The sequence below is a fragment of the Dendropsophus ebraccatus genome, chromosome 2 (assembly GCF_027789765.1).
Source record: "Dendropsophus ebraccatus isolate aDenEbr1 chromosome 2, aDenEbr1.pat, whole genome shotgun sequence".
NCBI classification, from domain to species: Eukaryota; Metazoa; Chordata; class Amphibia; order Anura; family Hylidae; genus Dendropsophus; species Dendropsophus ebraccatus.
Genome location: NC_091455.1, coordinates 115,924,802 through 115,938,386, shown reverse-complemented (window position 1 = coordinate 115,938,386; position 13,585 = coordinate 115,924,802). Strand labels below are relative to the sequence as shown.

Below are 13,585 nucleotides of genomic sequence, written 5' to 3'. Positions count from 1 at the left end.
GAGAGGAGACATCTCAGTCTTTCCTTTATGACCTGATCTCTGTTTAGAGTCTGCTTTTGGCTTTGGCTTCAAATCTTTTGCAGATAATCCGTCAGATAATCTTTCTGTGTAAACGGACCCTAATACACACACGTCACCATCTTTGTAAATTTAGACCAGGCAGTCTAAAAATGCACACTGTCTAAAAATTGGGAAATTTTAGAAAACCTAAGCCACTAAGTTTATTAGTTTGTACACAAGCAGTACTAACAACTAGTAGGAGCCAAAACAAACATAGAACATAACTCCTGATGGGTCAGAACCAAGAACTAGGGAAAAAGGAAAATAAATTTGAGAGAATGACAATCTGCTAAAAGTAGTGAAGAGCCTAGGAATGATGTGGAGCTTATCCACAATACAGCAATAAGACTGCCTTGCATGACAGCCATTTTTGGAAGCGAATTAGTATCTAAGCGCAATTAGCGATCAGAAACCTTACCGGCTTCTGTAAGAGGACGAAAGGCTGAAGATGGAGAGCAAATAAGAGGTGGCTCTGAGCTTTTTGCATGGTCAGCCTCCTTAAAAAGGAACCAGTTAATAGTTAGGAGACCGGAGATAAGGATTGTGCCAAGTACAACTCAGTGAGGACTGGCGAAGATTTATGTCATGGATCTATAATTTAACAAACAGATATAACGCAGTGGGCAGCACATGTAATGATGAGGTTTTAACTTCTCTCCCTCTGCAAAACTAGAATCATGGGTATACACAAGAGGCTTATGTTATTGTCCAATAGCTGCCTATGTTACACTATGTAAGCAAGAAAAAAATCCTGTAGTGTTTCTTTAAATTTATATAGTTAATTTTGTCAGTTTCTGCAGAACTGTTAAAAATATTAATTATTGCTCAAAATACATTCGATTCCAGCAGTAACAATTCAGAAAATATGCAAGAGCAGACGGTAATAAGAACCCTTAAAGCACCCTGCACCTCCTTTCTTCTATAACCTTAATTGCTCCAGCTTGTAAAAGGATAAAAAAAAAGGGAAAAAAAAAAAAAAAACTCACAAAGGATTATGCTGTGTGCCTTTTATTAACTTACCCACACACGCTGTCTTTTATAACAGAATCATTCTCAGCACAGGTGCCAGGTTTGGTGCCCTCATTCTCCACATCATCTGTAGCCACTGCTGGCTGAGATGCAGCTTCTGGGACTTTTTCAGCAACATCAGCAGCTACTGGTACATCTGGCACAGAAGCAGGAGCCCTCCGCAGCACCTGAAGAAAGCAGGTTGTGTGTTAGGTCATTTTTATAGACTATAAAAGAACACAACCTTTATAAGAAAACCCCTTAACACTGTGAAACCAATAAAGGATAAATTCTTAAGCAAAAAACATTTATAATACCCTTTATGCAGGTGCCAAAAGACTATATTAAGAAAAAGAATTTTATTGTACCTCAATTATTTATTAAATCCCCAAATATAATAAAAATAAATAAAAAGCAGGGTGCAGAAGCACCAATATACAATACAATGCTTAATTTAATGACAATGAAAAACATAACAGAATGCTGCCCTACTGTAGAACATAATAAAATATGCTATTCTTACCTCATCACTCTCCTCCGGGGTCTCCTGTGGTCCCCCTCTGAGCTCACCCACCGCCACTTCCGAGAGGGACTTTTCTTGACAGTGACAGCCAGCTCAGCTAATTACTGACTAAAAAGGGACAGCGCTGCAGCCAGTTATTGAAGAGTCTGTCTCTGAAGTGGGGAGTGTTCAGTGGGAGACTTGAAGATGCTCCAGGACAACATAAGGGTAAGTGTGGTGAAGAAAGAATAGCATCTTTATAATGTTCTATGGAAGGGCAGCAATATATAAAATAAGGTTTTCGATGGCCACAGTACCCTTAGAGTATTAAAGGGGTAAAAAAGGTCAATGCATGAATAATGTAAAACATAAGTGAAAAATAGAGACCCAAAAAGCCAAAGTAAGGGTGGGCAAGCCTACAATGATAGACCAAATGAGGAAGGTAATCCCTAAGTAAATGCCCCTTTACCTTATCCTTCAATACATGTCATAGCCCTTCTTGGGAAATTTTGTTGTCTTCTTGCCCCTTATACTCATTGAAATCCACAAGAATGGACCATTCAAGAACAGGGCTCCAGACTAAAAAATTTACCTGGGAGCCATTGGCTCCTAACCTGAAAAATTTAGGCGCCAAATAGAATATTTGGTCGCCAACATTTTAAACCATGTAAAATTAATGTTATGTTACATGGGACTTACTGTGTGCAGAGGCCACGGCATCCTCCTCCTTTAGATCCTTTCTTTTCTTAGTTTGAAAACGTTCAACATGGAAACTTGCAACTTGACAACCATATCCAGTCTGACTCAGTACTTCAGCTTCACTTGGCTAGCCTTTTAATGAGGCTTACTCTTCTGAACTTGAACTTAAAGGGAACCTGTCGACCCCCGTACCGGGGTGACAGGCTCCCAACCCCCCGTTAGAACCCCCTATACTCACCTCATCTTCACCCCGCTTCTGAAGATGGTCGGGGTCACGGAGATCTCAGCCGCTGCGCTGAGAGATGAGTCCAACGCTCATAGAGAATGACGGGAGAGTCCAGCACTCCGTCATTCTCTATGAGCGTTGGACTCATCTCTCAGTGTGCGCGTCAGGCTGCAGCGGCTGAGATATCCGTGACCCGACCATCTTCAGAAGCGGGACCCGGCGCGATGAGGTGAGTATAGGGGGTTCTAACGGGGGATGGGAGCCTGTCACCCCGTCACCGGGGGAGACAGGTTCCCTTTAAAAGCTTGCAACAGTCTATACATACTGAGCTAGACTTATGACTGCAGCCATAGTGACCCCCCCACAAGATGTGTATATAGATAGATATATCTCTCACCTAGTGACTAATGCAAGTGACCCCCTACAATACAGACACCTGAGGGGCCCTGATAATAATAATTGTGCATATATCTATCTCCCAGTGTCTGCAGCCAGTTTGCCCTACACTTATAGATGGCCCCCTCCCCTTATAGATGACCCCCTCTACCACCATTATAGATGCCCCCTCTCCCCCCCCCCATTATAGATGCCCCCTCCTCTCCCCCCCTTATAGATACCCCCTCCCCTTATGGATGACCCCCTCTACCCCCATTATAGATGCCCCCTCCTCCCCCCCCATTATAGATGCCCCCTCTCCCCCCCATTATAGATGCCCCCTCTCCCCCCCCATTATAGATGCCCCCTCTCCCCCCCCATTATAGATGCCCCCTCTTCTCCCCCCCTTATAGATACCCCCTCCCCTTATGGATGACCCCCTCTACCCCCATTATAGATGCCCCCTCCTCCCCCCCCATTATAGATGCCCCCTCTTCTCCCCCCCTTATAGATACCCCCTCCCCTTATGGATGACCCCCTCTACCCCCATTATAGATGCCCCCTCCTCCCCCATTATAGATGCCCCCTCCTCCCCCCATTATAGATGCCCCCTCCTCCCCCCCATTATAGATGCCCCCTCCTCCCCCCCATTATAGATGCCCCCTCCTCCCCCCCATTATAGATGCCCCCTCTCCCCCCCATTATAGATGCCCCCTCTCCCCCCCATTATAGATGCCCCCTCTTCTCCCCCCCTTATAGATACCCCCTCCCCTTATAGATGCCCCCTCTCCCCCCCCCATTATAGATGCCCCCTCTTCTCCCCCCCTCCCCTTATAGATGCCCCCTCTCCCCCCCATTATAGATGCCCCCTCTTCTCCCCCCCTTATAGATACCCCCTCCCCTTATAGATGGCCCCCTCTCCCCCCCTTGAAGATGGCCCCTCTTCTCCCCCCATTATAGATGCCCCCCCCCCTTTCCTCTATGCTAAGCAATATTTAAAAAAAACAAACACACAAACTCACCTGACAACCCGCTCCCCCGGCGATCCTCTTCTTCTTCGGGCGCTGTCCCCGGCTGATGCGTGGCTGCCGGGGGTGTCCCGTCCTATCCCCGGCAGCGCGGCGCATCAGTGAGCTCCCTGTACGCCGAGGCTGTGACTTCTGACACAGGAAGCGCGCGGGTGCCGGAAGTCAGGGCCCCAGGCAGCTCACTGATGCGCCGCGCTGCCGGGGATAGGATGGGACACCCCCGGCAGCCGCGCATCAGCCGCGCATCTTAAAGAGACAGCGCGCCGCCGCCGGGGCCAGTCGCAAATGGTGCCCAGATTAATAAATCTGGGCGCCATTTGCAAAATGTCAGTCGCATTGGCGACCATTTTGGTCGCCATCTGGAGCCCTGAAGAATATATGCACGCCTTGCCAGACCGGAGTCACTAATCAAAGTAGTAATGGAGACCGCAACTTCAGTGAAAAAATGGTAACTATCTATTGGCATCCCAATGCAACATTTCAGCTTTTACATAAACCTTTCTCAAGCATTATTTTTTTTTTTTACATAAGCTTGATAAAGCCTTATGTAAAAGACAAAACGTAGCATTGGGTTGCCAATAGATAGTCACTAGTGATGAAGAAGCATGCTCGTCCGAGCTTTGTACTCGATCGAGTATTAGAGTACTCGATTGGTACTCGTTACTCGGACGAGTATCTCACGATACTTGAGAAAATCTCATCATCCGTTTCCTGTAAGTTTGGGCGCTATTTCTCAGCCAATAAACATGCAGGAGACTCTTTGGTACATCCTGCGATCAAGTGGGACGCATACATGTCGATAGCAGCGATTGGTCGGCCAGATCAGATGACCCTGCTATATAAAACGCACAGCCGGCAGTGCTTGCTTCAGACGCATGCTGTGAGAGATCAGGGACAGAGCTGCTGCTGGTCAGGGAGAGTGTCAGTGTAGGATTAAGCGTTCCAGTAGGCAGGGTATATACTAGCAATACAAACAAACAGCCCTTTTCAGGGCTTCAAATCGTTTTTTAATAGTATTACTACAGACTGCTGGCTGGGACTTGCAGTGCTGCTACCATGATTTAACCAGCACACTGTGGTGATCGGCTGCTGGCAGAAAGGGGACATTAGGTGTTGCATACAGACCCCTAAGTAGTGCTCTGTGTACACTCTTGATTTTGGGGCTGGTGGTCCTGCTGTACTACATTGGATTGTTGGGATTTGTAGTACACCTGCATAGAACTTCACTGCTCATTGGACGGGGGTGTCAGAGTGTGTCCAGCCACTACCAGATTGTACCGTACAGCCCCACAAAACCAGTGGGTACTACAAGTATTTTTCCTAAATTTCTGTATTTCATACGCAAGGCCTATCTAAGTTCCATACTGTGCAGTGTCCATAAAATGGTGAGGGCGTGGGGTTCCAAGTGATGCCGTTTCCGGAGGCCGTGGTTCAGGGCAGGGTGACACAGCAGCACCGGTTGAGGAGGTAGCAGTGGCACACCGCAGACGTCCACTCCCTAGAATCTTTGCCCAACTTACGGGGTCTCATGGTAGATATTGAAACCGCAGCAGTGTGAACAGGTGATCACAGGAATAGCGGATGTGTCCAGTAACTTATCCACCACCCAGTGTTCCACGCATTCCACCCACGCTACCCAAGGGAGTGGAACCCTTGCTCCATTAGCTCAACTTCCTTCCCCACAGCCTGGCCCCTCCAGGGAAAGAAGGGATTCAGATCCACCACCATGCTCCCAGGAACTCTTTTATGGACCCTTCCCTGAGTCAGAGCAACCAGAGCAGTCGATCCGGATGCCCAAACTATGCAAGTCCCGCAGTCAGTAGGTGATGAGAGTGGGGTCTTGCAAGCAAGGTTGGAAGAGGTGTCTGATGAGGACTATAAGACCCGGATGTCAGACAGTGAGGTTGTTGTCATGGATGTAACTCAAAGTGAGGAGGAGAGTAAGGAAATGGAGGAAGAGCTGGTGGATGAGGACGAGGTGACTAACTGGGTGGATAAGCCTAGTGAAGAGGAAGAGGGGTGGGCAGAGGGAGAAGCAGGGGCAGAGCAAGTAGATCAGCAACTGTTTCACGGAGTCAAACTCCCGTGGCCAGGGCTAAATGTTTCAAAGTCTGGAGGTTTTTTAAAGAAAGTGTGGATGACCGACAGACTGTAGTGTGCAACGTGTGCCACACCAGGATCAGCAGGGGAGCCACCACTACCAGCATGCGCAGGCATATGAGTGCTAAACACCCCACTCAGTGGAACCAAGGCCGCTCAGTGACTGCAAGTGGGACACCTGCTGGCTGTCAGTCCCTCCGCCCAGGCCCCAGGCACGAGGGCCTCCCGCCCTACACGCACCCCTTCACCTCCACTATGCTCCACCCCCTCCAGCAAGGTGTCCAAGCGCAGCGTTCAACTGTCCCTGCAGCAGACCTTTAAAAGGACCTGCCACTCACCCGCATGCACAAGCCCTAAATGTGCACATAGGGCAGAATCTCCAGGCTCAGCAGTTTGCCTATCGGCTAGTAGAGACAGAGGCTTTTAGGAACCTCATGGCGGTGACTGTCCCTCGGTACTCTGTCCCCAGCCGACACTACTTTTCACGGTGTGCCGTCCCAGCCCTACACCAGCACGTGTCGGATAACATTATCCGTGCCCTGACCAATGCGGTCAGCGACAAGGTCCATCTAACCACGGACACGTGGACAAGTGCTGGTGGGCAGGGACACTATATCTCCCTGACGGTATATTGGGTCAACTTGGTGGAGGCTGGGACAGAGTCTGACCCTGGTTCCGCTCATGTGCTGCCCACCCAGAGGATTGCGGGGCCTACCTCGGTTGCGGTCTCTCATGAGTTGCACACCTCTTTCTCTTCCTCATCTTCCTCCTCCTCTCTATTACCCTCCAAGAGCACATCGCCTCCATCTTGTAGCATCAGCAGTGCGGTGGGTAAGCACCAACAGGCGGTGTTGAAACTGCTGAGCTTGGAGATGCTGCCCTATCAGCTGGTAGAGACAGAGGTTTTTAGGAACCTCATGGCGGTGGCTGTCCCTCGCTACTCTGTCCCCAGCCGCCACTACTTTTCACGGTGTGCCGTCCCAGCCTTACACCAGCACGTGTCGGATAACATCATCCGTGCCCTGACCAACGTGGTCAGCAACAAGGTCCACCTAACCACGGACACGTGGACAAGTGCTGGCGGGCAGGGACACTATATCTCCCTAACGGCACATTGGGTCAACTTGGTGGAGGCTGGGACAGAGTCTGACCCTGATTCCGCTCGAATGCTGCCCACACCGAGGATTGCGGGGCCTACTTCGGTCGCCGTCTCTCATGAGTTGTACACCTCTTTCTCCTTCTCTTCTTCCTCCTCCTCTCTATTTCCCTCCACGAGCATGTCGCCTCCATTTCCTAGCACCAGCAGTGCGGTGGGTAAGCGCCAACAGGCAGTGTTGAAACTGCTGAGCTTAGGCGACAAGAGGCACACGGCCCAGGAGCTGTTGCAGGGCATCAGAGCGCAGTCAGATTTTGGCTCGCGCCACGGAGCCTCAAACCAGGCATGGCTGTGTGTGACAACGGGCGAAACCTGGTGGCGGCTCTGCAACTCGGCAGTCTCACACATGTACCATGCCTGGCCCATGTGGTGCAGCGGTTCCTTAACCCCTTAAGGACAGAGCCAATTTCGATTTTTGCGTTTTAGTTTTTTCCTCCTTGTGCTTAAAAGGGCGTAGCACTTGCATTTTTCCACATAGAAACCCACATGAGCCCTTATTTTTTGCGTCACTAATTGTACTTTGCAATGACAGGCTGAATTTTTGCATAAAGTACACTGCGAAACCAGAAAAAAATTCAAAGTGTGGTAAAATTGAAAAAAAAAAAAAGCATTTTGTTTATTTGGGGGAAATGTGTTTTTACGCCATTCGCCCTGGGGTAAAACTGACTTGTTATATATGTTCCTCAAGTGGTTACGATTAAAAAGACATATAACATGTATAACTTATATTGTATATGATGGCCTGTAAAAAATTTAAACCATTGTCAACAAATATACGTCACTTAAAATCGCTCCATTCCCAGGCTTATAGCGCTTTTATCCTTTGGTCTATGGGGCTGTGTGAGGTGTCATTTTTTGCGCCATGATGTGTTCTTTCTATCGGTACCTTGATTGCACATATATGACTTTTTGATCGCTTTTTATTACAATTTTTCTGGATTTGATGCAACCAAAAATGCGCAATTTTGCACTTTGGGATTTTTTGGCGCCGACGCCATTTACCATGCGAGATCAGGAATGTGATTAATTAATAGTTCGGGCGATTACGCACGCGGCGATAGCAAACATGTTTGTTTATGTATTTACTTTTATTTATAACCTGGGAAAAGGGGGGTGATTCAGACTTTTATTAGGGGAGGGGGCTTTTTACTATTAACAACACTTTTTTTTTTTACTTTAACACTTATACTAGAAGCCCCCCTGGGGGACTTCTAGTATAAGTGCTTTGATCTCTCAGAGATCTCTGCAGCATAGATATGCTGCAGAGATCCATGAGATAGGCACTCGTTTACTTCCGGCTGCTGCAGCCGGAAGTAAACGAGTGCCGAGACGGGGACGGCGCCATCTTGGAGCGGTCTCCGGCCGGCTTCAGAAACGGAGATCGCTCCTCCGGGATAACATCCCGGGGGAGCGATCTCCGCCACTAGACACCAGGGAACAGCTGAATCCGGTAGTCGGATGCAGCTGTCATGTTTGACAGCTGCATCTGATTACTGTATTAGCGGGCATGGCGATCGGACCGTGCCCGCTAATACCTACGGTCCCGGGCTACAAGCGGCACCCGGGACCACTGCGGTTCAGAGCGGGGTCGCCGCGCGGCCCCGCTCTGAACGTCCTTACCGGCATCAGGGCGTAAATATACGCCCGATGTCGTTAAGGGGTTAAGACCTACCCCAATTTGGCTGACTTGCTCACCAAGGTGCGGCGCATCTGTGCGCATTTCCGCAAGTCAACCACGGATGCTGCCACCCTTAGGGCAGTGCAAAGGCGCTTGCAACTGCCGGCTCACAGACTGCTGTGTGACGTGCCCACCAGGTGGAATTCCACCTTCCAGATGGTAGCCAGGGTTTACCAGCAACGCAGAGCCATTGTGGAATGCCAGATGTCAACCTCTGAGCGAAGCGGTAGTCAGGTCAGTCAGCCACCTCAAATCTACAATGAGGAGTGGACGTGGATGTCTGCTATCTGTCAGGTACTGGGCCCCTGTGAGGAGTCAACACAGATGGTCAGTGGCGATGCCGCCATCATCAGCCTTACCATCCCGCTGCTGTGTCTGCTTAAATCCTCCCTGCTCAGCCTGAAGTCTGCCACTTTGCCTTTGTCTCAGGAGACGGGTGAAGAACAGCAGCTGCTAGATAGCCCTGCCCTGTCCCTGACATCAGTTTCTCACCACGGAGTACAGGATGAGGAGTATGAAGAAGAGGAGGAAGAAGAGCAGACTGCTGCCGCCACTGAAGAGGGTACCCATGCTCAATCCTTAGTTGTTGAGCGTGTATGGCCTGAAGAGGATGATTTGGCGGTGGTGGAGGAGGAAAAAAAATTGAGGCTAGTGAGGAAAGGGAGTTCTTGCGTGTTGGGACACTGGCGCACATGGCTGACTTTATGTTAGGCTGTCTTTCCAGTGACCCTCGGGTGAAAATTATTTTTTTTTGACAACACAGATTACTGGGTTCACCCTCCTGGACCCTAGGTACAAACAAAACTTTTCCACTCTCATTCCTGATGAGGAACGCAGTATGAGAGTGAATCAATATCAACAGGCCCTGGTGCAGAAGCTGAAAATGTACTTCCCATCTGACACCACTAGCGCCAGAGGACGTAGTTCTGTGGGCCAAAGAGGGGCCAGGGGAACACTCTCCAAGGCCTTTGACAGTTTCATGGCAGCCCAGCAAGACTATGTTAACCATCTAGACAGAGTAGGGGCGGAAGCCTTCAGAAGGTGGTGAGGGAGTACCTTGCTGACCATACCAACGTCCTTACCGATCACTCTGCTTCCTACAACTACTGGGTTTCAAAGCTGGATACGTGGCCCGAACTGGCGCTTTACGCCTTGGAGGTGCTGGCCTGCCCTGCTGCTAGCGTGTTGTCAGAGCAGGTCTTCAGTGCAGCTGGTGCTATCATCACTGATAAGCGCACCCGCCTGTCAACTATCAGCGCTGACAGGCTGACATTTATAAAAATGAACAAAGCCTGGATTTCACCTGACTTCAACTGTCCACCCGGGGAAAGCAGCTCAACATTAAGATTCTTGGTATCTCCTCTCTTCCTCCTCTTCCTTCAATTCTCAACCAACAGCTAAGTCTTCTTCCGCCATGCAGGGTCTGGCCTAATTATTGGGAGGCTCAATTACTTACGCACTCACTTCTAATGGTTTCCTGTGTCCTCACTGCCATGCTCTGACGTCACACTACATCTGGATGCCGGGGGCCCGCCGATCGCGCCCCCGCCAACTGTTTTATTTTTTATTTTTTTTGGTCTAGCCGTGGTCGGGGCCTCACCACTCCCGTTCGAGAGGCATCAGGTGTACCCTTGATGGTGACTGACAGCTGGCCTAGCCAGTTAGCTGTCAGCCCCCGCGTTCGTGTCCACTAAATATCCCAGCCCCTGGACTCATTCCAATTTTTGGGAGGCTCACTAGCTTCCTCACTCAATTTTAATAGTTCTCTGTGTGCTCACTGCCATGCTGTGTCTGGCCTAATTTTTAGGAGGCTCACTTGCTTCCTCACTCACTTTTAATGGTTCTCTGTGTGCTCACTGCCATGCTAGGTCTGGTATAATTTTTGGAAGGCTGACTGGCTACCGCTTCTACCTTGTTCACTCTGTCCTCACCGCAATGCTGTGTCAGACTGAGTTTTTGGGTGGTCCATTTGCCTACCTCTGTTTTAACCATGCTGTTGCACAGTATTAGGCATAATGGTGCCATTAAGCAGCTTCAGAGGCATGCATACATGCTGCCCCTGCTGTTTCCTGTCCATTTCCGTTGTGTTTCCATCATTTTCTGAGGTTGACAGGTTTTCACACAACCTTCCCCCTACCGAACTGTGGTCCCCTGCAAAAATGCTCGAGTCTCCCATTGACTTCAATGGGGTTTGTTACTTGAAACGAGCACTCAAGTATCGGGAGATATTCGTCTCGAGTAACAAGCACCCGAGCATTTTAGTACTCGCTCATCACTAATAGTCACCATTTTTTCTCTGAAGTTGCTGTCTTGATTACTACTCCGATGGGAGAAGGAGAGAACAAGGAGCAAGATGGAGAGGAATCCATGCAGCAGCTTTTTAGCATCTTAGAGGGTAAGGGCCCTATTCCACGGGACGATTATTGTTCGCATAATTAACGATAAACGATCCAGGTCTTATTAAAGGGGTAGTGCGGCGCTAAACAATTATTTACTAAATAACACACATTACAAAGTTATACAACTTTGTAAGGTATGTCATGTTATGTAAATCGCAGCTGAGCAGCTTATGACGTGGCAGATGGCGGCCGGCACAAGGGACGGTCGGAGCGGTTCAGCCAGCCGCCCGAAGATTACATCACTGTCGCAAGATGGCGGACGGGGGTCGACACGGATCAGGTGAGTATAGAGCAGTACACTTCCCGGTCTGCTATTCAAACGAATGATTATCGTTTAGATTCGAACTATTTAACGATAATCTGAACGATAAACATCCCGTGGAATAGGGCCCTAAGTCGCATCTAAAAGTTCAGGAAAGGCACAGAGGCCATGATTACAGCATACTGCAAAGGTATAAAGCTTGCTGGATACAATTAAATGCTTGAAATTCATTTTGAGTGGAATACCCCTATATAGTAGCTATAGACTAGCAATTAGGATGTTACAGCAATAGCCACAGATTAATTAAAGCTGTTTTACTTTACGAAGACATTAACATTTTTCATTGTTGCTAAGGCCTCTAAAATATTGAAAAAAGACCTAATTGGTTGCATATATCAAATCTGTTTCTATGCACTTGTCAACCAACCTTCACTTTATCAGTACATACAATTAGCAACAAGGTTGCCAAGAAGCTTGAACCGTCTGATGTATAACTCCGATAGAAATGCATGGGCCACCAATATAATAAGGCAGCATACATCTTTAACATAATGCCATATAGTTGGGGGAGAGGAAAGAATGAACAAACAAAACCTTCTGCTTTTTTGTACATTATATTGTTATTTTTACCTTGGGTTGTCTTCTGTTCCAAGGCATAGGAGCCTTTTTTATTAACACTGCTACAAAAAATCCACCAGTGTTCTGATGATGTGGCAATATTCTTAAGCTGTAATGGAAGAGTCATTTGATGATTGTTAGAAGTCCAAAAACCATTTCCCCTATTTTTATGTTAATGTACAGGGTGTTTCAAGGAGATGAACCCAATCTCTGCAACCAAGAACTGCCCATGAACAAACTGCTTAACACTACTCATTGTTGCGCTGTGAACTGTAGTTTTTAATCTGTATCACTGTGGGATAGATGGGACGTTTCTAGTCTATTTATATATGATATGACCAAAATCAACAATTTTGGCATTTGTTATTTTTCATTCCAATCACTTGGCGGGATCAATAGTTCCACATGCAACAATATGATATATATATTATATACACACACACACACACACACACATTAATATATATATTATATACATACATATATATACACACACACACAAATATACAGTGGTACCTTGGTTTAAAAGTAGCTTGGTTTAAGAGCTCACAGCTTTTCAAAATTGTGACTTTAAGAACATTGCTTTGGTTTAAGAGCTCCCTGTACTGGGTGGGAGCGCGAGTGGAGGAGGGGCATGGTCTGCATAGCGGGGTCTACAGCCCTGTACGCTGACCCAGGAAGTCTCCCTCACCTTCCAAATCATAGCAGATCCACTTCAGGCTGGGGCTTGCATCAGGGGACAGGACTGTGGGGGTGATCTCTTCATAGCTGTAACCACTCTCTCCCCGGACAGAGAGCGCTGCATGTATGTGCGCACATCTGCCCTGCTCATTCCTTCATGCTTCCTGCAGTCTGTCAGCCCTTGTGCTTCCCATCCTCTACATTACTGTACAGTAATTTATAATATCACATTCTGCTGTTTCTAAATGTTTGTTTCATTAGTTTTACATGTTATTCAGAATAATAAATCCTTATATTTGGGGTGTGGAACCAATTGTCTGCATTTCTGTGATTTCTTATGGGAAAATTTGCTTTGGTATAAGAGTAGATTTGGATTACAAGCACAGTCCCGGTAATCCAAGGCACCACTGAAGATTATATATACACTACCATTCAAAAGTTTGGGGTCACAATGAAATGTCCTTTTGAAGGAAAAGCACTGTAATTTTCAATGAAGATAACTTTAAACTAGTCCTAACTTTAAACAAATACACTCTATACATTGCTAATGTGGTAAATGACTATTCTAGCTGCAAATGTCTGGTTTTTGGTGCAATATCTACATAGGTGTATAGAGGCCCATTTCCAGCAACTATCACTCCAGTGTTCTAATAGTAGAAGGCTAATTGATGATTAGAAAACCCTTGTGCAATCATGTTCACACATCTGAAAAAAGTCTAGCTCGTTACAGAAGCTACAAAACTGACCTTCCTTTGAGCAGATTGTGTTTCTGGAGAATCACATTTGTGGGGTT

The 13,585-nt window shown here is 47.6% G+C and overlaps 1 protein-coding gene across 2 annotated transcripts in view; it reads right to left on the bottom strand.

The window, feature by feature from the left end:
* The window catches only part of NSUN2 (NOP2/Sun RNA methyltransferase 2), a 71,263-nt gene that overhangs the window by 15,857 nt on the left and 41,821 nt on the right, over positions 1–13,585 (bottom strand). For both annotated transcript variants that reach the window (XM_069960259.1, XM_069960258.1), the window contains exons 13-14: positions 12,124–12,220; positions 1,081–1,256 (exon numbers count right to left, since the gene is read on the bottom strand). In XM_069960259.1, the coding sequence (XP_069816360.1) occupies positions 1,081–1,256; positions 12,124–12,220 (273 nt within the window). The remainder of the gene's footprint in view (positions 1–1,080; positions 1,257–12,123; positions 12,221–13,585) is intronic.